General features: G+C 34.1%; 1 protein-coding gene across 1 annotated transcript; it reads right to left on the bottom strand.

Annotated features, from left to right (window-relative positions):
- Nucleotides 1–11,878: 11,878 nt before the first annotated feature.
- On the bottom strand, nucleotides 11,879–14,846 carry LOC127727982 (heat shock protein 70 B2-like). The gene is made up of 2 exons (XM_052235126.1): nucleotides 14,706–14,846; nucleotides 11,879–13,971 (listed from the first exon to the last, which is right to left on the bottom strand). Exon 2 carries the CDS (start codon nucleotides 13,938–13,940, stop codon nucleotides 12,027–12,029), a length of 1,914 nt encoding a protein of 637 aa, XP_052091086.1. The 5' UTR covers nucleotides 13,941–13,971; nucleotides 14,706–14,846; the 3' UTR covers nucleotides 11,879–12,026.
- Nucleotides 14,847–25,019: the final 10,173 nt, after the last annotated feature.

Raw genomic sequence — 25,019 nt, 5'->3', positions numbered from 1 at the left:
AATATGTGAAGAGTATATTAGTATGTGGTTATACATATGCTAATCATGTCTTATCCTTGAGGCCTCGACACAACATACAATTAATTAAGATTTGGCATTTATAAAAAAAAACCACTGTGTTTAAATAAATATTAAAACTGATATGGAATTGTTTTATACATCTTTTAAATAGAGGAAATTCCAAAAATTAATCACAAGTCAGTAGTCATCGAACTCTTGATATAGGATAAAAACACGTGTAATGAATTAAATGTGTCTTGTATATTTGAAGAAAAAAAATCCCCGAAAAGATTTATGGTTGATAATATTATATAATAGGTTTTTTAAAATAGTTAACATAAAAATTTACAGATAACATAATTAACTCTTAGATCGGTACATTAAGTCTTTTGTCCTTATGTTAGTTGTTTTTGTGCAACATGCCGATCTGATGAGTCAAGCCATTCCCAACTTATCTTCTTATTTTGTGCTGTTGATTACACCACTGTCCCGAGTTGAGGACAGTTTGGCACTCACAAACATGTCTGACCCAGACAAGTTTCGCGTTTTCCTGTCCTGGATCGGGAACCTGTTGTTCTGTGGTTGTCGTCACGTACGATTTAGGAATGCCTCCACCTTTCAAAGTTCCACGTGGAAAATAAGAAAAGAGGGGCATCATATATTATAAACTACTGTTAGTGTAATATCCTGTGGATAAGAGCATTAACACATTGAATAAGTGAAAGTTAGTTAAAATATAAAAATTTATTAACTAAAATTCAAAACACAAAAAAAATATATTTAGAAAAAAAGGGGTATATTCCCCAAGCGCCTCTGGTTGTCGTTTATTGCTGTCTTTTTAATTATTTTTTTCGTTTATTGTTTTGTCATGAATTAGGCCGTTGGTTTCTTCGTTTGAATTGTTTCACATTTGTTCATGTCTGGGCCTTTAATAGCTACTACCTTTACCCTTCCGGAGCACCTCAGATCACTCCCGGTTTTTTGGTGGTATTCGTGTAGCTCAGTTCTTAGTTTGTTTTCTATTTTGTGATTTGAAGACCATTGTTTGTCTGTTGTTCCTTTTTTGCCATGGTGTTGTAAGTTTGTCTTCGATTTAAAAGTTTGAATACTTCTTGGTATCTTCCGCCTCTCGTTTAAGCGGAATACAAAAGGGCAAACGAGTAAAATACACAAATGACGAACAATAGTATAGATATTGTGTCATGGATTATTGGTACACCGCGCTCCTCCTTTCCTTTACACTGACAGTATTTGTCTCTCGAGCCGTATGGGGATGGTCATAGAATTTTTTCCTGTGCTCAAGGGGTATGATATCATAATTTTACACTTGTGCCGTATTTCTTCTTGTCTAATGAGATAAACTTGTTTGTGTTTTTGTTTTTCTCTTTCGGTCTATCATTGTCTATATGTTTATCAAAATTGGTGTTAAATTAAGAAGATATGGCATGATTGCCAATGAGACAACTCTTCACCACAGACCAAATGACGCAGAAGGCTAGTACCTATATATCATCGTACGGCCTTCAACACTGCGCAAAACCCAGAACGCATAGCAAGCTATAAAAGTCCAAGAAATGACAATGTAAAAATATTCAAACGTGCACTAATGGCCTGATATATGTAAATCACAATAAACGAAAGGCAAATATGATAAACAGCAACAAACGACAACCATTAAATTACAGGCTCCTGACTTGGGACAGACATATACAGAATGTGGTGGGGTTAAACATATTTGTGGGCGCACAAATTTAAACCCTCCCCCTAACTTGGGGCAGTGGTGCAACAACACAGCATAAGAACAAACTATAAAAATAAGTTAAAAATGTAGATTATCTGATCAGATCGATACGTAATTTTTCCAAATTATTTTCCCTTTTATTTCGATAAAGGTTAAAAGTGACGAAAAAAATGTAGATCTGATACGTCTTTTGCCTTTTATGAAATATTTAACAACGATTGGTCCATTTTTATAGAGATCGTAAAATTCTTGTAGAGTTGGAACCGGTCTATGGTCTATGGTCAATGATATTCTGATTAAATAGTCCATATGACCCTAGTTTGATCCTATTTTAAAAAAAGAAGCAGATGTGCATTCATTAAAAAAAGACGGTAACACAACGACGAGGGAAAAAAGGAGAGATCGACATCGTTACAGTTGACGCAAACTCTTTGGAATTGAACCAGTAGTGATAAGTACAACAAAATGCTGACAAAGAAAGGGGAGAAATATGTTATCTTTTTTTTTCATTTTGTGGGTTTTTTCTTCTAGTTTTTTATTGGATGTATGTTTTTATTACTGTTTTTGTTTCGAGATTCGGGTTTCTTGACTCGACAACCACAGTTCCTCGATGTCGAAGAAAGCGCACTCAGTCTGTTAAACAGGCAATAACGGCGATTGATGCACCAACGAGACAAATATTATCATGTTAATAACGTATCACGTAAAAAAACCCACACTTCCACATTTCCGCAAATATTAACATGATTACAGCGTATTCTTCTGGAAATGTACACATCGCTTCCTTGATTAATTGTTTACATATGTAAATTTAAACTATGTAACACGTTATATATGTTTTTAGTACTAATATATAGGCGTAGCCTATAGGATGAGATATCAATTTATAACGACTCTGTGTTTCAATGCAAATGTTTAATTGAATGAAAAATATTTTTCTGCATTGACATCATTTTAAAATTAAATATGTACTATTAACAAGGTTTTTCGGGGTCGACGAACCTGGCCTTGAACATGTTGAAATGATCAAACTGACTTTTTTAAAGTACAAAAATAGGCAGATCGGTAATTTTTTTTTCTTAAATAACTCATTGCTTTTATTTGGATTTAAATTGGAATCATACCAGCTTAATAAGACTGAAAAATGATATTTTCTGTTAAGGCATAAAAACTTTCTTACCTTGAGTAGACCAGAGTAATATATATTTCAATGTTTTCTTCAAAATTATAAATTTTTAATTGACTGACAACGCTTAATCTTCATAAAGTTTCTCAAATTTCTGAGAATACGCTATTTTGATATTGTAATAATTCACAGTATTACAAATTATGAAAGAGCTAGATCTCGATAATCTTTCATATACCCTTTGTTTCATTGATAAATATGACAATAACTCGTCCAGTGTCCAGTTTAATAATGGCCTGTAGATAAAGAATAATGAAATGAAGGCCCCATCATGAGGCCAGCCGTCAATAGTATTCATGAGATGAGACCGCGTTCGATGAAGTGGTGTGGGTAATTAATATATTATTACAATAAAATAACTTTTTGCCGTAAGTATCCAATATGTTTCTGCTATTTATAGCAATATTAAATCTTAAATCAATATGTGACTTCTGCAAGGTCCGCGTCTTTTAACACCATTTAAATGAAAGTAAATAAAAAGGTAAATGCCTTCATACACATAGAACCAAGCAATGATTCATCAACATTATGTGATAAGTGAAATGATATAAACTGAAACAATTATATATAACAGAATAATTGAAAATAGAAATTTAACGCTTACTCTAAATAAAGATTTTGAATAAAAGCGATGAAATATGCATATGCTTCTTGAAAGTGGGACAGTCACTCAAACAATCCATAAAAATACGGTTCTGATAAATAATTATCTCTGACTTCTCGAAGTATTTAAATATTTGCCATTAGTTATTTAACAAATAGACATTACACGTAAGCTGAAAGGAATTAAAGGGATTTAATTGTCATATGGGCATTCCATAATCTTTTCGTTGTCCCATCTCAAAAATACTACATGCCGTAAATACAATCGTATTTCTTCCATTTAATGCAGATCGGACAAACAAGACGATTTACAGTTAATGAAAGAAACCATAAAAATACAAACTATCAGTTACTATTTCAATGACATATCATTTTTCAAAACTACGAAGATCAATAAGAGTCTTTAAACTTAGCATTAACAGCCAATAGCACTTACGCCCTAGACCCGTACGAGTTTGTCAGCAAAGGGTAAGGGGAGTACTCTGGTATATCACAAAGTCAAAATAAACTATTTCCGGCTGGCAAAACTAAGAGATTCTCCATGTGCAATGCCTACCTCTACCTCTGGTATAATGGCCTACGTGGAAAATCTCTTAGTTTGGCCAGCCGGCAATAGTTTATTTGGACTTTGTGATATACCAGAGTACTCCCCTTACCTGCTGACAAACTCATACGGGTCTAGGGCAAAGGGGTATGGGCCATTTTAGAGGCAATGCCTACTTCTACCTCCGGTATAATGGCCCACGTGGAGAATCTCTCAGTTTGGCCAGCCGGCAATAGTTTATTTCGACTTCGTGATATACCGGGGTACCCAATCCCCCTTTTAACTCTTTGCCGACAAACTCGTACGGGTCTAGAGCATAAGTTCTATGGGCCATTTTAAAGGCAATGCCTACCTCTACCTCTGGTATAATGGCCCACGTGGAGAATCTCTTAGTTTGGTCAGCCGGCAATAGTTTATTTGGACTTCGTAATAAACCAGAGTATTCCCCTTACCATTTGCTGACAAACTCGTACGGGTCTAGGGAATAGGTGCGATGGGCCATTTTAGAGGCAGTGCCTACCTCTACCTCTGGTATAATGGCCCACGTGGAGAATCTCTTAGTTTGGCCAGCCGGCAATAGTTTATTTGGACTTTGTGATAAACCAGAGTACTCCCCTTACCCTTTGCTGACAAACTAGTACGGGTCTAGGGCAAAAGTGCGATGGGCCATTTTAGAGGCAATGCCTACCTCTACGTCTGGTATAATGGCCAACGTGGAGAATCTCTTAGTTTAGCCAGCCGGCAATAGTTTAATTCGACTTCGTGATATACCGGGGTAACCCATCCCCCTTTTAACTCTTTGCTGACAAACTCGTACGGGTCTAAGGCATAATTCCTATAAGCCATTTTAAAGGCAATGCCTATCTCTACCTCTGGTATAATGGCATACGTGGAGAATCTCTTAGTTTGGCCACCCGGCAATATTTTATTTGGACTTTGTGATAAACCAGAGTACTCCCCTTACCTTTTGCTGAAAAACTCGTACGGGTCTAGGGCATAAGTGCGATGGGCCATTTTAGAGGCAATGCCTACATCTGCGTCTGGTATAATTGCCCACGTGGAGAATCTCTTAGTTTAGCAAGCCGGCAATAGTTTACTTCGACTTCGTGATATACCGGGGGTACTCCATCCCTCTTTTAACTCTTTGCTGACAAACTCGTACGGGTCTAGGGCATAATTCCTATAGGCTATACCTCTGGTATAATGGCCTACGTGGAGAATCTCTTAGTTTGGCCAGCCGGCAAAAGTTTATTTGGACTTCGTGATATACCAGAGTACTCCCCTTACACTTTGCTGACAAACTAGGGCATAAGGGATATGGGCCATTTTAGAGGTAATGCCTACTTCTACCTCCGGTATAATGGCCCACGTGGAGAATCTCTCAGTTTGGCCAGCCGGCAATAGTTTATTTCGACTTCGTGATATACCGGGGTACCCAATCCCCCTTTTAACTCTTTGCCGACAAACTCGTACGGGTCTAGAGCATAAGTTCTATGGGCCATTTTAAAGGCAATGCCTACCTCTACCTCTGGTATAATGGCCCACGTGGAGAATCTCTTAGTTTGGTCAGCCGGCAATAGTTTATTTGGACTTCGTAATAAACCAGAGTATTCCCCTTACCATTTGCTGACAAACTCGTACGGGTCTAGGGAATAGGTGCGATGGGCCATTTTAGAGGCAGTGCCTACCTCTACCTCTGGTATAATGGCCCACGTGGAGAATCTCTTAGTTTAGCAAGCCGGCAATAGTTTACTTCGACTTCGTGATATACCGGGGGTACTCCATCCCTCTTTTAACTCTTTGCTGACAAACTCGTACGGGTCTAGGGCATAATTCCTATAGGCCATGCCTCTGGTATAATGGCCTACGTGGAGAATCTCTTAGTTTGGCCAGCCGGCAAAAGTTTATTTGGACTTCGTGATATACCAGAGTACTCCCCTTACACTTTGCTGACAAACTAGGGCATAAGGGATATGGGCCATTTTAGAGGTAATGCCTACTTCTATCTCTGGTATAATTGCCCACGTGGGGAATCTCTCAGTTTGGCCAGCCGGCAATAGTTTATTTCAACTTCGTGATATACCGGGGTACCCCATCCCCCTTTTAACTCTTTGCTGACAAACTCGTACGGGTCTAGGTCATAATTCCTATGGGCCATTTTAAATGCAATGCTTACCTATGAATGGTAATAACTTGATTTTTTTAAGACTCTGATTGGTCTCCGTAGTTGTGAATAATGAAAGATCATTGATAAAGTAACTGTCAGTTTTTATTTCTTCTTCTTTTTTCTTTATTTGTGAAACTTTTTTTGTCTTGTCTGTTTAAAATGGATGATAAACGATCGCATTTACAATATGTAGTACTTTTGAGATGGGACTATATTTGTAGACAACGAACAGATTATGGAATGTCCATATGGCAATTAATTCCTTTTTATTTCTTTCAGTTAACGTGTAATGTATAGTTGTTAAATATTTAAATACTTCCAGAAGTCAGAAATATTTATAAGAACTGTTTTATCTTATTTTTCCGGTGGAATGTCCCGTTTTCAAGATTCATAATTACGCATATTTCATCTCTTTCGTTCAATTTCTTCATTGATAGTAATCGTAAAATTTCTACATTTAATCATCCTTTTATTTGTTGTTGTTTCAGTTTACATTATTTCACTAATCACAGAATTTTGAATAGATCAGTTCTTGTTTCTATGTTTATGGAAGCATTCACCTTTTTATTACTTTCACCTTAAATGTTGTTAAAAGACGCAGACGTTGCAGAAGACCAATAGTTCCTTTTTATAATTGATTAAGTAAACGCGGACCTCGAAGAAGACACCCATTGACTTGCCTGTTTGAAACAATATCAAATATTAACAAAAAACGTTATTTAATCATAATAATCGATCATAGTTTCTTACAACACTTCATCGAACGCAAGTCATCTCATGAATATTGTTGACGGCTCATGAATATTATTGCAGGCTGGCCTCATGAATATTAACGCCGGCTGTTATCGACGGCTAGCTTCACACTAGTGCCATTATTCATTAGTCAGTCACATTATCCAACCCTCAAGTTTAAGATTTTTTTTGGTCATATTTTTTTTTTAAATCAATGAGAAATAAGTTCGACGTGAACGTTTAGTATAGAGTGAGGACAGAAAACTAAAGACAAATCATAACTATTAACTATTGTTAATCCACAAAAAAGAGTAATTTTATAATTTCTTAAAGAATTTTTAACTTCAGATCGGTCGTCATCACTGTTCGTCATTAACCCGAATAATCCAGTTGTTATATATCGCTCAATACGATCACCAAAGGAGGAGAGAATCGGAGATGGTACGGGTTTGAATTATTACAGTAATGTCTTCATAAACAACTACTGTTACGTTATACAATTTCACGTTTTCTGACATAATACATGCAGGACAAATTTGAACATGTAAACAGGTAAAGGTGAAACGATAAGTAGAAAGCTGACATGTCAGCAAGGGCCCCGCTGGTATATTTGATTTTATTTTGATTTTTGGTGTTTTAACGCCACTTTAAAGCACCGCTTTTGGGCTATTTCGTGGCGGCCAGTTTTAATTGGCGGAGGAAGCCGGAGTGCCCGGAGAAAACCACCGACCTTCGATAGGAAAACTGACAATCCTAGTCAATTAAGATTGGAGTCGAGTGCACCCGCACGAGCGGGGTTCGAACTCACAACCTCAGTGTTTGACTGGCTAGTGATTACAGTAGTAACTACTTAGACCACTCGGCCACCGAGGCCCCCTAGTATATTTGTGTAAGGCACAGAAGCAAATGATTTATACTGATGCAAACAAAGCAAGTCGCCACGCTGTTTCGACCTTTTGCTGCTACAAGAATGGAAAATATGCTACATGGCACATGTCTTCCAGCAAAAGATTGGCAAGATATAGTAAAATTGAGAATGGAAACGGGGAATGTGTCAAAGAGAAAACAACCCTACCAAAGTGCAGAAAACAGCTCAAGGCCACCAATGGGTTTTCAACCTCGCGAGAAAATATAGTGCATATTTATAATAACCATCTCCTTTTATCATGGTCAGATACCTTAAACCAGCTACATGTATGTAGGCAAGAGTCACCAGCAGTTTCAACTTTGTCCTATTAAAAAAATGGATGACAAGCAAAAATAACACTACATGTTAAAAAATGAAAAAAAAAATCAGCTTGCACATTTTACACATGGAATCAATTTGGAGTAGTATAATTTACCCACATATAAAGTTTTATGGCAATTCTAAAAAGAAGTTTCACAGAAATTATGATAATATTTGTCACTGATTTTTTTAACAAAAAGTTTTCCCAAATAAATGAGCCGAATTTCAACAAAATGAAATATGCATATCTACATATTATGCACAACTGTGCCTCCTACCTTTACTTTTGGAGTTTATGCGTTTACAAAAATTGTTGACGGACAGACGGAAAAAATAAAAAATATAGTGAAGGGCTCCCGCATCAAATCGAATTTCGTTAGATGCAATAAAAATGACCACTCCATATCATAATAAGTGTTAGAGGTAAATTGGGTGGTTGGGGGGGGGGGGATAATTTTGTGTTAAAAAAAATTGTAATTACTCTAAAACACTCTTCACTCAAACTTTTTGTTAGAAGTTCAAAAACCTAAATGTCTGTATTTGAATAGTTTTTTTCGATCTCAAATCAACGTATTAAAGCGTTGATTTGTTAACATATAATACACGGATAAATAGCAAAATCATTTCTTAAAATGCTACAAAAAATCATTCTGATAATTTCAGTGGTATTGTCATAAAGTGCGTTTAAGTGAACCATAGTATAGCAAACATGGAGTTCCCTCATAAATTCTTATCACACACTAACCACGTCATTCATCCACAAAAGAAGTTACATGTTTATGTGGAAAGAACGTGCACCAAATAAATCGTGTAAGACAATTTCATTTCTTTTTTATTGAATTTGAACTCCTGGTTAATTCTTCATGTTTTGGCAGTATTTTTTTTGTTCAGCAGGTTTATTATTTACATGTCCTCAGGTCCATGTTGATTGTGAAGCTACTAACATGGCTATGTAGGTTTGGGCGTTCCTGATGAAGGTAATTCCAGGAAAGTGAAATATATTAATTATTATTTTCATTTAGACATTTTAGACATTAAGGGGAACAGAAGTCAAGAACAACTTTTGCATAGTGGTATATCTATTTATTTGAATGGAGTCAGCAAGGTATTAACTATCACATGACAGGGTATTAGCTATCACATGACAATGATGTTCTTCCGTTTCTTCCAGTTAACAAACGTAAAAAGTAGCAAAAATATTGAGATCACGATGTTATAGCTATATATTCTATCTTTTTATACGGGAAAGGAGTTCTATTTGTTCTCTGAACAGTTCTTTTTCAAAGTTTTTATTAATTATGAAAATAATTATTGGCAATTTATAGGAGTTGATTTAAAAGTACTTTTGCATACTTATAATATTGTACCAAATAAACATCTATTCCAACCATACAATTCAAATCATGCAACATATAAAAAAAATCAGAAGGTATTTGCACGTGTGAATAAAGAAAGATAACTCAAAAAACATTATGGAGCATGTATAAAATCAGACAAATAATACATGTAATGATTTGGCGAGAGAGTTGATAAACAGGCACACGCCCGACACCTTTTTTTGTGAAAGATTTATCGATTTTCGTTCATGTGCGTATAATAACTGAATGTATAGTAGCTTTGCAACTGTTTTTTACGATGACTGAACCTTTTTCCTAATCGTGTAGTATTTGCTGATTCCCATAGTATAAGTTGCGACAGTAAGCAATTGTCTTATCTTTTTCATCGTCAATCGTTCGTTTGTTGTTTCAAATTTCATATTTTCAGAACTTGTGACCACAAGGTCAAGCTGAAAATTTACAGGAAAATTGCATGGAGGATCAAGTAAAACAATCATCAGCATACATGGCATATTTGATATCCTGTAATTTCAAAGTTCCGGGATACATTCCTGTTCCCCTACTAGGGCTTAGGCCCCCGACTAAATTTAATAAGTCCTCGATCCGATAACAAAGCACAAAACTTAATTCAAAAAGCATTTAAAACGTATAGAACCCCATTATTCAAAATATTCGAACTTGTATTGTCTCAGACATTTAAGCAGACTTTAAATTTCTTAATGCATAACAATCTTTCCAGAAAAACTAACTTGAAAAGTATATATGACATTTGATTAGGTTTCATTAGATTTTTAACGGAAAATATGTATGGGAAGTTTGCATAGTTAGCATCATACATGTATGCTGTATCGTTATACGGATGCAGTAACATCGTTATACGGATGCAGTAACATCTCGGTGTTTGTGATGTGTGGACATTATTTTCCAGTTAAAGGATTTTTATGGGATGATTAATTTTTCGTTACTTTCACGTATCTCATTTAACTTAGGGATAGATGCATATAAAGGCACTTGCCTCAGAATTTTGTTTATACCTTTATAACACAGATTTTGTTTTTACCTACATGTATGTACCTTTATATAAAATATATCGGTAAAAATAATTCTGGAGACAATTGCTCATGGATTGATAGGGTTCATTTATGTAGTCAAATCAATTTTATTGCCAATCTGAATCAAAGTTTTTTTGGTCGCGTCGTTTTTCTACAATTCATATTTTAAAGTAAATGTCTTTTGTCACTCAACGAATGACGAGTTGGTAAAAACAAGAATATACGCGTTGTCGTGATAAACATACCCCCACTCATAATTCAAAATATCGGAAAACAGGAAGCAGGTGTCTGACAGATCCGAAATACACGTTACAACTGATCACTGTTAAGCTGCTGATTAAATATGAAGTTATTCTGTTGAGTAGTACTTGAGAAAAATGCCACAAAAAAATTTAAGCTCGTTCAAAAATGTGAAAGATTCACAGTATCAGCAAAGAGGAATTATATGTCTTAAAGATCTGAAAAGAGGTCACATATTACAACACATCACTGTCAAGCTTGGCAAGCTTCTGACCAAATATGAAGTCATTCTGTAGTACCTGAGAAAAGTGTGACGAATACATATAATGGACGAAGAAGGTGAATGCAATATAGCCCCTACTCTCCTAGAGAGGGGGCATAAAACACAAATTTGAAATGCAATCAAAACGTGGAACATAAAATGTTCCCTTTATATATATATTGGTTATGTCTGTAAGTTGTGGGGTATACGCAATGTTTAAACAAAAGTTGTGAATACAATCAAAAACCTGCCATCAACACCAAATCTGGTGAATTGTTGTCTCATTGACAATCATATCATATCTTATTTTTAAATTTAAAACATTATTATAAGATATAAAGAAAGACAACCTCTGGCGAGAATCACGATATATTTGACTAATTTCACAAGATCTCAACCTGTCCCGTTTTGTCTTGACAAGTGTTTTACTAAACACATCAGTACAACAAAAGCCTTAAATTCGAATTAGTTTCCTCTAAACTGGAAGGTTTGGTAGACTTTCTAATTGTTTTTTTTTCAAAACTGGTTCCAACCTACCGGTTTTTCATTTGTTTCTTAAAAAAAGAAACCAGATTCCTAAACTTAATAAATTTCTTGGTGTGATTTATACAGTTTAACAAACCAGTGTCAGACCAGTGTACAGTAAACATAAATCCTTTCTTTTCCAATAAAATTATTTTTTCCTTGAGATAACAATTTTAGTTATATTGTTAAAGCATCACTATTGATGCATTTACTTTAGTTCACTCATCAGTCATATGAAGAAATAAATGAAACATACATGTATACGTTTAACAATTTATTATCATAACAAATTCTTAACTGAACTTATATGATTCAACAACAATCATTAAAACAATTGATAAAAAGTGAGGTAGCAAACAGAATATAAAAGTATAAAAAAAATAAGAATTCATCAAATTGTTTCTACTATTTAATCAACTTCTTCCACAGTAGGCCCACCGGCAGTATTCTGACTTTTATTTTGTCCGCTTGGTTCGTTTTGAGCACCGCCATGAAGTTTTGTCATAACTGGGGTACATATTTTCTGGAGTTCTTTCATTTTGTCCTCATATTCCTCTTTCTCTGCCAGAGAATTATGATCCAACCATTTAAGCAATTCTTCACAAGCGTTGGATACATCGTCTTTGTCCTGTGTTGACAGTTTATCACCCGAGTCTCCTATAGATTGTTTAACACTGAATATATAGTTTTCTAGTTGATTTCTTGCTGTGATACGCTGCTTTTGTTTTTCATCTTCATCTTTATATTTCTCAGCATCAGAAACCATACGATCTATGTCCTCTTTACTGAGCCTTCCTCTGTCGTTTGTGATTGTTATTTTCTTTGAATTTCCTGTGCTTTTGTCTTGAGCTGATACATTCAAAAGTCCATTTGCATCAATATCAAATTCTACTTCAATCTGAGGCACACCGCGGGGAGCTGGTGGAATACCTGTTAGATCGAATTTTCCTAGATGATTATTGTCTTTGGTCATTGCTCTTTCACCTTCAAAAACCTGAATACTAACTGCTGGTTGGTTGTCTGAATACGTTGAAAATGTCTGTGAGGCCTTTGTAGGGATCTTTGTATTCCTGTCAATCACTTTTGCCATAACGCCACCTGCTGTTTCAATACCAAGGGACAGTGGAGCTACGTCTACTAAAAGTACATCTTTGATGGTGTCGCTACGATCGCCTGACAGGATAGCTGCTTGTACGGCTGCCCCATAGGCCACAGCTTCGTCTGGGTTAACAGATTTGTTCAGTTCTTTTCCATTCATAAATTCTGACAGCATTTTCTGTATTTTTGGTATTCTTGTTGAACCTCCGACAAGTACAATCTCTTGAATACTACTTTTATCGAGTTTAGCGTCTCTTAAAGCTTTTTCAACTGGTTCAAGTGTTGTTCTGAACAAATCTGAGCACAGTTCTTCAAATCGTGCTCTGGTTACCTTTGTGTAAAAGTCAATACCCTCAAATAATGAATCAATTTCCACACTTGCCTCTGTGCTGCTTGATAAGGTTCTCTTTGCTCTCTCGCATGCAGTTCTCAGTCTTCTGATTGCACGATTATTCCCAGTAATGTCCTTTCCACACTTTCTCTTGAATTCATTTACAAAATGATTGACCATTCTGTTGTCAAAGTCTTCGCCTCCAAGGTGAGTATCTCCTGCTGTGGAGCGAACTTCGAACAATGAACCCTCGTCTATCGTAAGAATTGAAACGTCAAATGTTCCTCCTCCTAAATCAAATATCAAAACGTTTTTCTCGCCTGATAAATTCTTCTCAAGACCATAAGCTAAAGCAGCAGCCGTTGGTTCGTTTATTATCCTCATAACGTTAAGTCCTGCAATAATGCCTGCATCTTTTGTTGCTAATCTTTGAGAATCATTAAAGTATGCAGGTACTGTGATGACGGCATCTGTAACTTTCTTTCCAAGATATGCTTCAGCAGTTTCTTTCATTTTTACCAAAATCATTGAACTTATTTCTTCTGGGGTAAATGTTTTTGTTTCTCCTTTGTATTCAGATTGTAGTTTTGGTTTCCCTCCATTGTTGATGACTTTGAATGGCCAGTGTTTCATATCTGACTGAACTGTTGAATCACTAAAGTTTCTGCCTATCAGTCTCTTGGCATCGAAAATTGTATTTTTAGGGTTCATTGCTACTTGGTTTTTAGCTGCATCACCAACAAGTCTTTCAGTATCCGTGAAAGCCACATAACTTGGAGTTGTTCTGTTCCCCTGGTCGTTGGCAATAATGTCTACTTTTCCATGTTGGAAAACACCAACACAAGAATAAGTTGTTCCAAGATCAATTCCAATTGCTGGACCTTTTCCTTTCATTTTTGTTTCACTGTTGTCTACGTTTAATAATCTGAAAAGATAAAAAGCTAATTTATTTTATATTCGATTCAGTATAAAATTTTAAGTTACTAAATGTAGAAACCACCAACACTTCCTCTGTGTGTGAAAAAAAGAAGAAACAAACTCTGTGAGTTGTCATTGAATTTCTGTTTGGTTTACTCTGAGGTAGTATTTGGATCTTCCGCAATCTTGGATCTTAAAATAGCCGTGGATTTATAAAAAAGTGAGCAAATTTTGCGGAGAAAACATTTTCGCAGTAATGATAAAATCTATCTTCTCTTATTATATTTCAAATTCTGTCATTAAATTTTTCTTTCTTGCAAAATGTGTCAATATTTCACTTTTTGGCAAAAACATGAGTAAAAGTTGCGTTTTTGATAATTTTGTGTAGCCCCATACTACCTTAAACAGTAATGGCGCATATTGTGGAAAAATAACTAACAATGATTTAAGTAAATAATATTTTCCTTTAAAATTAATTGTTTATATGATTTTTGTCCAATTTTAATCAATGGTAGAAATACAATATTTCTTCAAAGACTTCAAATTGGTTTTTTTTTTCGAATGAAAGATTTATACTATATAATAGTAGATAGTAAATAGAATAATTTCAATTCAACAATATTAATCAATTTACGAAGACAAAAAACAAATACCTAGCAGTAAATCAAATATATTAGGTTATATATATTCAGATCTCTGATATATTCATTGAAAAAAAAATAAGAAATTATAATTACTTACCACAATAACAATGGTTTTCTTTCCGGCTCTTCTGTATGTAAAAGTTTTGCTGTAACTCTAAGTATCTATCCAAGTAACTTTGTTATTTCTCAATTGATTCCTTCCTTTGCAGTACCGCTTTATATATACACAAAACGAGAGTTCGCGATCATTCAGGAAAATGTTTAAATTTAGAAAATTATTTTTAGTTCGATATTCTCTAAAATTACCGTTTCTGATATATAATAAAATCCAATAATCTCGAATGAAATTGGAATGTTATTTCTATTTTTAGCATTGTAAACGTAAACATCACGAATAACTTCTCGAATATTGTCGAAAGTTGTAGATTATACAGTGATTAACTTCCCAATAAGATTTTTTTTAAAAGACCAAGTCCTTCTAGAATACATTAAAGACACATCTAGAAAGGAAAAGAAAAAGAATTGGCATTTTTAAACATGCCCAGGAAAATATTTTTAATTTCCATTTCTTGGTATATCAAGAATAGAAACTAGTGAGCTTTTTGTACAGACGTAGAAAAATATATAAATTAATTAAATATAGAAGTATCTGTATAAAATTTAAAGTTAAAATATTATGTCAGAATCATAGGTACTTGAGGACAGGACAATTTATTTAAGGCCTCCCCCTTTTTTCCAAAATCTATAAATAACGTGTATTTGCTGTTTACTATCAATTCCAAGTTAACTATCCACAGCGGTCACTGCCTTTCTCTCTGTATAATGATATATCAGTGACCACTGTGGATGGTAAACTTGGAATTGATAGTAAATAGCAAATACAAGTTATTTCTAGTAAATTAATGTTCATATGATACAGAAAAGCGAGAAAATAATTGAAATTAATAGAAAAAAAGGGAATTCGGAAAAAAGGGAGGCATAAAAAAAAAATTCCTGTCACCAGGTACCTATGGTCAGAACTTTGCATTTTAAAATTCATGTATGGTGAATCCACAGGCGCTTGGTGAATGATGCCACTTTTTTTGTACTTGAATTTGCGAGTATAAAAATTATTTGTTTTAGTATTACACCTTATTTTCACCTTTGTAATGTGTTCTTGCTAATAACAATAGTTTATATGTGCTAGCTGTCTCTCTCTATTGAACAGTTTTCCACCGTCTTTTATTATAGTTTTAACGATAATTTCCAAATCTTAAAACATTGACAAAGCTTGTAAGTTAAGGACAATTATTCGATCATATATCATTTGTAGATCTTTATTTGCTGATAGTTTTCACTGTCACAGTTTCCCTCTGGCTATTTTACATGTAGTTTAAAAATAATAAATAAAAAACTTCAAACAAAAAATGGCATTTCAGGGCAATAACTCCTATATAAACATATCAGTAATCGTCTGAAAGTTTTTGGGAAAATGGAAATTTTCTGAAATTTTGCACCAGTTCTTTATTTATTTTGGTTTTCAAATTATTTCACAATTTCTTGCATTTAACCCTGATGTTCTATTTTTAGCCATGGTGGACATGTTGGTTGATCTGGCTGGAACAAAAAACACAAGGTTTATACTAGATACCCTAAGGAGCATTCAGCCCAGGATTGCAAATTGAAATCGGTCCAGTAATTTTGGAGATTTTAAGATTTTTTTTAGAAGTTTACCGCGACGGAAGACTAGGACTACCTCAGACAAAAAGTGATGGCAATAGCTCACATTATCAATAGGGCCTGGTGGGCAAATAAAGGAGGGGAGCGCTCAAACCTGACAATCTTTTAACGGCTATATAGATTTTTTACGGAACAAAGAACATGATTTTTCAAGCCCCCCCTTTTCACACCAACCCTACTCCAAATGGGCCTCCAATAAGTAGACATACAATTCTAAAGACCAATCGAATTATTTGTAAATCTATTTTAATGTTTTTACAGTTTCTCTCTACCCATTTACATTTTCAAAATAATGTCCAAAAACATTAAAAACAAAAGTTATCTTCAAAGGATAATTACTCTATCACGGATTAACTTGATTGAAGGTTGCAGTCATATCAGCATTTTAGTAGATCTTGTATTGCTGGTCACTTTTTAAAGTTTCATGATAGTTTGTTTTTTAATTAAGCTTTGAATATAATAAGCAAGGACACACAAATATATAAAACATAGGGCAAAATCTCCTTTAAGAAGTCCATTGATGATTTCTATAATTTCATGATTATCGTAGTCCTTGTATTTGATAATGTTTGCCGTTTACAATTTCTGTCAATCTATAATAGTTTTCAATATAATATTTGATAATACTAATGTTTGCCTCCAAATTAAGAGCCATCCAATGGCAACAAAGTTTTAGAAGGAGTTATCCAATAGTTTCGGCCATGTTAGCATTATAAATAGATAATTTTTGCAGTTTGCAGTTTATATCTTTCAGATTGTATAATTTATTTTGCTAAAAAATAATCAATTCTGATAAAGGTCATTTTTTTTGCAGAGATATTTGACTTTCGATTCTATACGACGTAGTTTAATCTTTGAAATATATCAATCGTTTAATGATTGATATATTTCAAGAGCAAAGATTAAACTACGCCGTGAAGAATCGAAATCATTTCTTATTTAAAGTGGCGTATATTTGTGTGATTAGGCAACAATATTTCGTAGGTAACAGATAATAAACTAGAGGTGCTGGCATATTTTCTCAAATTAATATAATATATAATAAGATTCTCAAACAAGCAATCTAATTATAAATTAAAATATTACGTCTTTTTATATATCTTTTATGCATTTCATTTGTTAATGGTCACTGAACCCTCTCAAAGATTCAGGCTCGTACTGATAATGCCCAGGATTACCCAGTGAAACCTGGGTTTCCCATTATTTTTCACTGGGCTGGGCAGTACTCATAAAACCCAGGTTTTTGCCAACCCAACAAATGGATGATACCTCATATAAGAATTTTGGTCATGTTTGACTTGGGTAGATCTTGTCTTGCTCTTTAAATTTCTATCAATCTAATAAAACTTAGTAGCTAAAATGTAATAAGGGAATACAAGTCATTTAAGGGCATAAACTCAAATTGACATTCCATTTATGTTAACATATTTTGTTATCTTGTCTTGCTGATCGTCGTTTGCGTGGCAGGCATAATTGCCACAATCTTTAATCAAAGTACTGAAGTACTGAACATCGGATGACCGCAAGTTCTGGTGGATGGTCACAAGCACTTGTCTCAGAAAAAAAATTATATCTCTATACCTGAAAGTTTGGTTTAGGTACATAGATTCATTTTTATGCCCCCGCCGTAGCGGTGGGGGCATTAAGTTTTACCCTTGTCCGTCTGTACGTACGTACGTCCGTCCGTACGTCCCAAAATTGGTTTCCGTTCTCTAACTTGAGTTTGCCTCAACCAAATGTTATGAAACTTTTACACAATGATTATTTTCACAAAACACAGATCAAGTTTGAATTTTGGTGGCGTCACTTAAACCGTTCTAGAGTTATGCCCCTTTATAAATGGAAAAATTGCAAAATTTTTCGTTTCCTGCCGTTCTCTAACTTAAGTTTGCCTCAACCAAATGTTTTGAAACTTATACACAAGGCTTATTACCTACAAAACACAGATCAATTATGAATTTTGGTGGCCTCACTTTAACCGTCCTAGAGTTATGCCCCTTTATAAACGGAAAAATTGCAAAATTTTTAGTTTCCGTCCTCTAACTTAAGTTTGCCTCAACCAAATGTTATGAAACTTATACACAAGGCTTATTACCACAAAACACAGATCAAGTATGAATTTTGGTGGCGTCATTTTAACCGTTCTAGAGTTATGCCCCTTTATAAATGGAAAAATTGCAAAAATTTTAGTTTCCGTTCTCTAACTTAAGTTTGCCTCAACAAAATGTTATGAAACTTATACACAATGCTTATTACCACAAAACACAGATCAAGTTTGAATTTTGGTGGCTTCACTTTAACCGTTCTAGAGTTATGCCCCTTTATAAATGGAAAAAATTGCAAAATTTTTATTTTCTTCTAAATATCAAGTTATTTTTAAAATTGGAGTTATCTTCCTTTGTCCATGATTATAGTTGAATCAACTACAATGAATGCTTTATACAATGCAATGTTTAATTTTGACTTCCACTGATAAAACACAGATCAAGTTGAATTTGGGTAGTGCCACTTTAACCATTATTGAGTTATGCCCCTTTATAAATAGAAAAATTGCTGAATTTTTAGTTTCTGTTCTCTACTTAAGTTAGCCTCAACCAAATGTTATGAGACTTGCACACAAAACTCAGATCAAGTTCAAATTTGGGTAGCGTCACTTTAACTGTTCTTCAGTTATGTCCCTTTATAACTATATGATATGCAAGCGGGGGTATCATCTGTGTCCACATGTGGACACTATCCACATTTATTTTTTCTGAGACAAGTTCTTCTGTGGATGATGAATGAATGACAGGGAATTAAACCTCACCGTAATAATTATTATATTGTAGTGATATCATATGTTATCAGTATACTCTGGTTTGTTGTTATATATTATATTGATATTTATATAACAGTTATACCTATAGCAGATCATCTTAATAACTCTGCAGGCAAATTTTCAGCCATTTGTATATCATTCTATTCTACTATTCGAATGACAGTGCAGTGCAAGTGCATGATGGACACTCTTCTGTAATAATTCGTGTTTCTAATAGACTGGATTTGAGTAGGCATATATATTTTCCCGCTTTTGTTGCAAAACGTACTCGAGATATTCTTCCGCATGCGAAAACACAAATTTTCGGTATTCATCATTTGTTATTGATAAATATATTTCTCACGACAAATGATTTTCATATCATTTATCTATGTTCTTAAAGATTATTTTCATGAATATTTATTGATGAAATTAATATATAACAAGCGAGAAATACGTTCAGTTATCAGTCAAACGGCAAGGAAATTTCTCCGGCAACATAACACCGGTATGACCTCTTAAGGTCACATCCGATGTAAAAAACACAGCGGGCATAAGGATGACATGAGCCAAGTATGGTCCAGATTTGCCACATGGTTAGAGATGATTTTTCAAATAAAAATAAACTGCTTCGCCGAGCGCAGCTGGATACGACCGCAAAGGTCCAACCCTGAACAGTTGGGGCAAAAATGGACACAATATTCAAGCTTGATACAGGTCTGAATTTGGATTATAATTCAATATTTGACACATTATAGGTTTCTGACACAGAATAAATGTAGTCAAAGAACTTGAAATTGGTTGTATGATTTGATTTTATATTCAATTGAAGATTTCTTGCTGTTGTGCAATACACTGTGCTGTTGCGCAATACTTAGTAAATCTGTGTTCAGACTATATACGAAGAATTAGCAAAATAAATTGTGACCCTCAATTTTTTTCTTTGGAAAATTGACAATTTCTTAAATCTTGAGGGAAAAAAATTGCCCCCCCCCCCAAAAAAATAATATTTGAAGAGAATTTTCTTTTCAGGAAAAAAAAATTGCCCCCCTCCAAAAATTTGTTTTACCCCCTTCTCCCCCTCTCCCCCCTTTTTTTTTCGAAAAAAATGATTTTAAAGAAATTTTCTTTTTGTAAAATATGGTACAAATTAAGAGACATCCATACACTTAAACACAAGTTATTGTCTGAAAACTAGAAAAATGCTTGTTTTAGACCCTTTTTGGCCCTTAATTCCTGAACGGTTTGGGCAATTACCCCCAAAATGAATCCCAACCTTCTACTTGTGGTATTGAACCTAGTGGTACAATTTCAGAGCAATCAAAATACTTATACACAAGTTATTGTCCTGAAACTAGAAAAATGCTTGTTTTGGTCCCTTTTTGGCCCCTTATTCCTAAACGGTTGGGACCATCACCTCCAAAAACAATCTCAACCTTCCTTTTGTGGTATTGAACCGTTTGCTTATATTTCATAGAGATCCATACACTTAAACTAAAGGTATTGTTTGGAATCCAAATGTATGATTTGAATTTATATTCAATTGAAGATTTCTTGCTGTTGTGCAATACTTAGTAAATCTGTTTTCAGACTATATACAAAGAATTAGCAAAATAAATTGTGACCTCCAATTTTTTCTTTGGAAAGTTGACAGTTTCTTAAATCTTGAGGGAAAAAAATTGGGCCCTCCAAAAAATTTTTGTTTACCCCCTCCAAAAAATATAATATTTGAAGAGAATTTTCTTTTTGAGGAAAAAAAAATCCCCCCCTCCCCCTTTCCAAATAAAAAATCATTTTGAGGGAATTTTCTTCCCCCAAAAACAATCCCAACCTTCCTTTTGTGGTATTGAACCTTTTGGTTAAATTTCATAAAGATCCATACACTTAAAATTATAATTGTCTGGAAACCAAATGTCTTCGGACGACACTGACGACGACGACGTGATACCAATATATGACCGCAAAAATTTTTTGCGGTCATATAAAAATGTAACATAGACGACGATGGACACCAAGTGATGTTCTTAAGGGTCAGGTGAGCTGAAATTTCATTGCTTTCATTATGGATTTTTAGTAGAGAAGTGTGTTGTGTGTTTGGCAGGGGTTTTTTTTTTTTTTTGCGACGAAAACGGATTCATTCTGCTACCCATGTGTGTTACTTCAGCACCTGGTAAATCCTCATTCGTTGTTAATGTTTTGAAAGTAATTTATTCCTGATTTTTCCAATTTTTCGGACCCACATGACAGTTTTATCTTCAGAAGAAATTCCCTTTTTAGTTGTATCAAGAATTTAAATGATTTAAACGTGATGATATACCTCCTGTTTTGTTCCAGGTATATATTTTTTTCTACTTCCATACACTGTCCACATTCGACATGTTGAATATTCTGGGAAGTCTGGGACTATTATACTAACGTTAGTATAATAGTCCCAGGGGAAGTTTAAAATTTCAACCAAAGACCTGCATCACGGACAGAGAATAATAAGAACATTTTAAAAAGAATACGATGGACAAGAATACAAGTCAAAATCGTTGTTCATGGCTATACTTACTCTTTAAGGGTTAATCAATTTTTTTCGGTTCATGGTTTGACATTTTCGTAGACTTTGTATATCTGTTTTTTTTTTTTTTTTTTTTTTTTGCTGTTAACAGTTTTCACTTATATATTATCGTTTGTAAGGTATTTTGCAAAAACACTTAAATTAGTTAAAAATCGTCATCTACAGGCAATTATTCCTTAAGGGGTCTGCAATTTTTTTGTTGGTTTGACATTTATGTACATCTTGTATTGGTGATAATTATTTCCTTTACCAGATTCTACATATCTAATAATAGTTTAGATTTTGATTTAATAGACAAAAGTTAAACCATGAAAAGTAGCAAAAATAATCACCATTTAAGGGAATAACTCATAAAGGAGTTATCTGGTAGTTTTGGCGCAAACTGGAGGTAGGTAGTTACATCTTGACATTCTAAGCATTTAGGCCCGTCGGTTTTTTCAAAATACAAGACAATTAATTCGACCCATATGTTCTATTATTATCCTTGTATTTGGCTGACTGAAAAAAAAAAACAAAATTAATACTAGATACTCTGAACGATCATTCACCCAAACTGGTCAGTTTGGCTGAAATTGGTTCAACAGTTTCAGAGAAGAATTTTGAAAAGTTAACAACAACAGATGGTGACAATGATGGACTTAAAGTGATGGCAATAGCTCACAAGGCCCTCTAGCTGGGCTATGCGAGCTCAAAATGCAATTTATGTCAAAAGCATGTCTTGATATTGATGTCTGATTTAAAAAAAATAGTATGTTTTGATTATTTTTTTCTCGACAGTCATGATTGGATATTTTTATTTTTTCTCGACAGTCATGATTGGATATTTTTATTTAACCATATGAGTAATTCAATTGTTTTAACTCCTCTGCATATTGCAGCTTCCACTGTCCAAAAAACAAGAAACAACATAATTTTGTTATTGTATAATGTTGAATGATGTTGAATGAAAACTTATATTTATATTCATACACAATATGAGAAAAAATAAATGTGGATAGTGTCCACATGTGGACACAGATGATGCCCCCACTTGCATATCGTATAGTTATAAAGGGACATAACTGAAGAATGGTAAAAGTTACGCTACCCAAATTTGAACTTGATCTGAGTTTTGTGGTAATATGCATTGTGTGTAAGGCTCATAACATTTGGTTGAGGCTAACTTAAGTAAGAGAACAGAAACTAAAAAATTCAGCAACTTTTCTATTTGTAAACACGCATAACTCTAGAACGGCTGTGTATAAGTTTTATAACATTTGGTTGAGGCTAACTTAAGTAGAGAACAGAAACTAAAAATTCAGCAACTTTTCTATTTGTAAACACGCATAACTCTAGAACAGTTGTGTATAAGTTTTATAACATTTGGTTAAGACAAACTAAAGTTAGAGAACAGAAACGAAAAATTCAGCAATTTTCATGTTTATAAAGGGACATAACTCAAGAATGGTAAAAGTGTCGCCGCCAAATTTCGTACTTAATCTGTATTTTGTAGTAATAAGCATTGTGTATAAGTTTCATAACATTTGGTTGAGGCAAACTAAAGTTAGAAAAACGGAAACAAAAAAATTGTACTTGATCTTAGGTTTCATAATGTTTGGTTGTGGCAAACTAAAGTTACAGAATGGAAACTAAAAATTTTGCAATCTTTTGATTTATAAAGGGGCATAACTCAATAATGGTTAAAGTGACACTATCCAAATTCAACTTGATCTGTGTTTTATCAGTGGAGTTCAAAATTAAACATTGCATTGTATAAAGCATTGATTGTAGTTGATTCAACTAAAATCATGGACAAAGGAAGATAACTCCAATTTTAAAAATAAAATGCTCCGCTGGGCGCAGCTTGATATGACCGCATAGGTTGGATCCTGAACAGTTGGGGCAAGTATGAACACAACATTCAAGCTTGATACAGCTCTGAATTTGGATTGTGATTAAATATTTGACACAGCATAGGTTTCAGACAAAGAATGAATGCGGTCTAAGAACTTAAAAAATTTTAATTTACCTATTATGGTCCAATATCCAAAATCTAAATACATAAATGGTTAGATTCAGCATATCAAAGGACCCCAAGAATTCAATTTTTGTTAAAAATCAAACTAAGTTTCATTTTGGACCCTTTGGACCTTAATGTAGACCAATTTGAAAATGGGACCAAAAATTAAGAATCTAAATACACGGTTAGATTCAGCATATCAAAGAACCCCAATATTTCAATTTTTGATGAAATCAACCCATATCATTATTATTTGCTTTTATACATAAATAAAAAATAACCAACTTAAAATGGAAAATTTTAAAGAAAAATTAGAGGCTCTCAAGAGCCTGTTTCGCTCACCTGTATTTACTGATGCTTTGGAAATCATGTAAAATAAGGTTAAAATCATAATTAATAGTATTAGATATTATAATGATATCTAAGATAATAACAAAAAACTGTAAAATTTCTGTAAAATTACTAACTCAGGTGCAGCAACCCAACAACGGGTTGTCGGATTCGTCTGAAAATTTCAGGGCAGATAAATCTAAATTGAACATTTTTGCCACCTGTCAGATTTGCTCTAAATGCTTTAGTTTCAGAGATATAAACCAAAAACTGCATTTTCCCCCTCTGTTCTATTTTTAACCAAGTCGCCCATGATTGTTGGAAGGCGGGGTCAACGGACAAATTTTTTAAACTAGATACCCTAATAATGATTATGGCCAAGTATGGTTAAATTTGTCTCAGTAGTTTCAGAGAAGAAGATTTTTGTAAAAGATGGACATTAATTTACGAAAAATTGTTAAAAATTGACTATAAAAGGCAATAACTCCTAAAGGGGTCGACTAACAATTTTGGTCATGACGACTTATTTGTAGATCTGACTTTGCTGAACATTATTGCTGTTTACAGTTTATCTCTATCTATAGTAATATTCAAGATAATAACCAAAAAATGCAAAATTTCCTTAAAATTACCAATTCAGGGGCAGCAACCCAACAACAGGTTGTCAGATTTGTCTGAAAATTTCAGGGCAGATAGATCTTGACCTGATAATCAGTTTTACCTTGTGTCAGATTTACTCTAAATGCTTTGGTTTCAGAGATATAAGCCAAAATCTACATTTTACCCCTATGTTCTATTTTTAGCCATTGCCGCCATCTTGGTTGGTTGGCAGGGTCATCGGACACATTTTTTAAACTAGATACCCTTATGATGATTGTGGCCAAGTTTGGTTAAATTTGGCCCAGTGGTTTCATCGAAGAAGATTTTTGTAAAAAGCTAACGACGACAGACGACGACGGACGATGGACGCCAAGTGATGAGAAAAGCTCACTTGGACCTTCGA

This window comes from Mytilus californianus, unplaced genomic scaffold (genome assembly GCF_021869535.1).
Source record: "Mytilus californianus isolate M0D057914Y unplaced genomic scaffold, xbMytCali1.0.p SCAF_2, whole genome shotgun sequence".
NCBI classification, from domain to species: Eukaryota; Metazoa; Mollusca; class Bivalvia; order Mytilida; family Mytilidae; genus Mytilus; species Mytilus californianus.
The sequence above is the reverse complement of the archived record's forward strand: the minus strand, read 5'-3'. Positions and strand labels throughout refer to the sequence as shown.

Excerpts from the sequence above, each read along its gene's own strand:
- LOC127727982 (XM_052235126.1), bottom strand. The coding sequence starts at position 13,940 with ATGAAAGGAAAAGGTCCAGCAATTGGAATTGATCTTGGAACAACTTAT.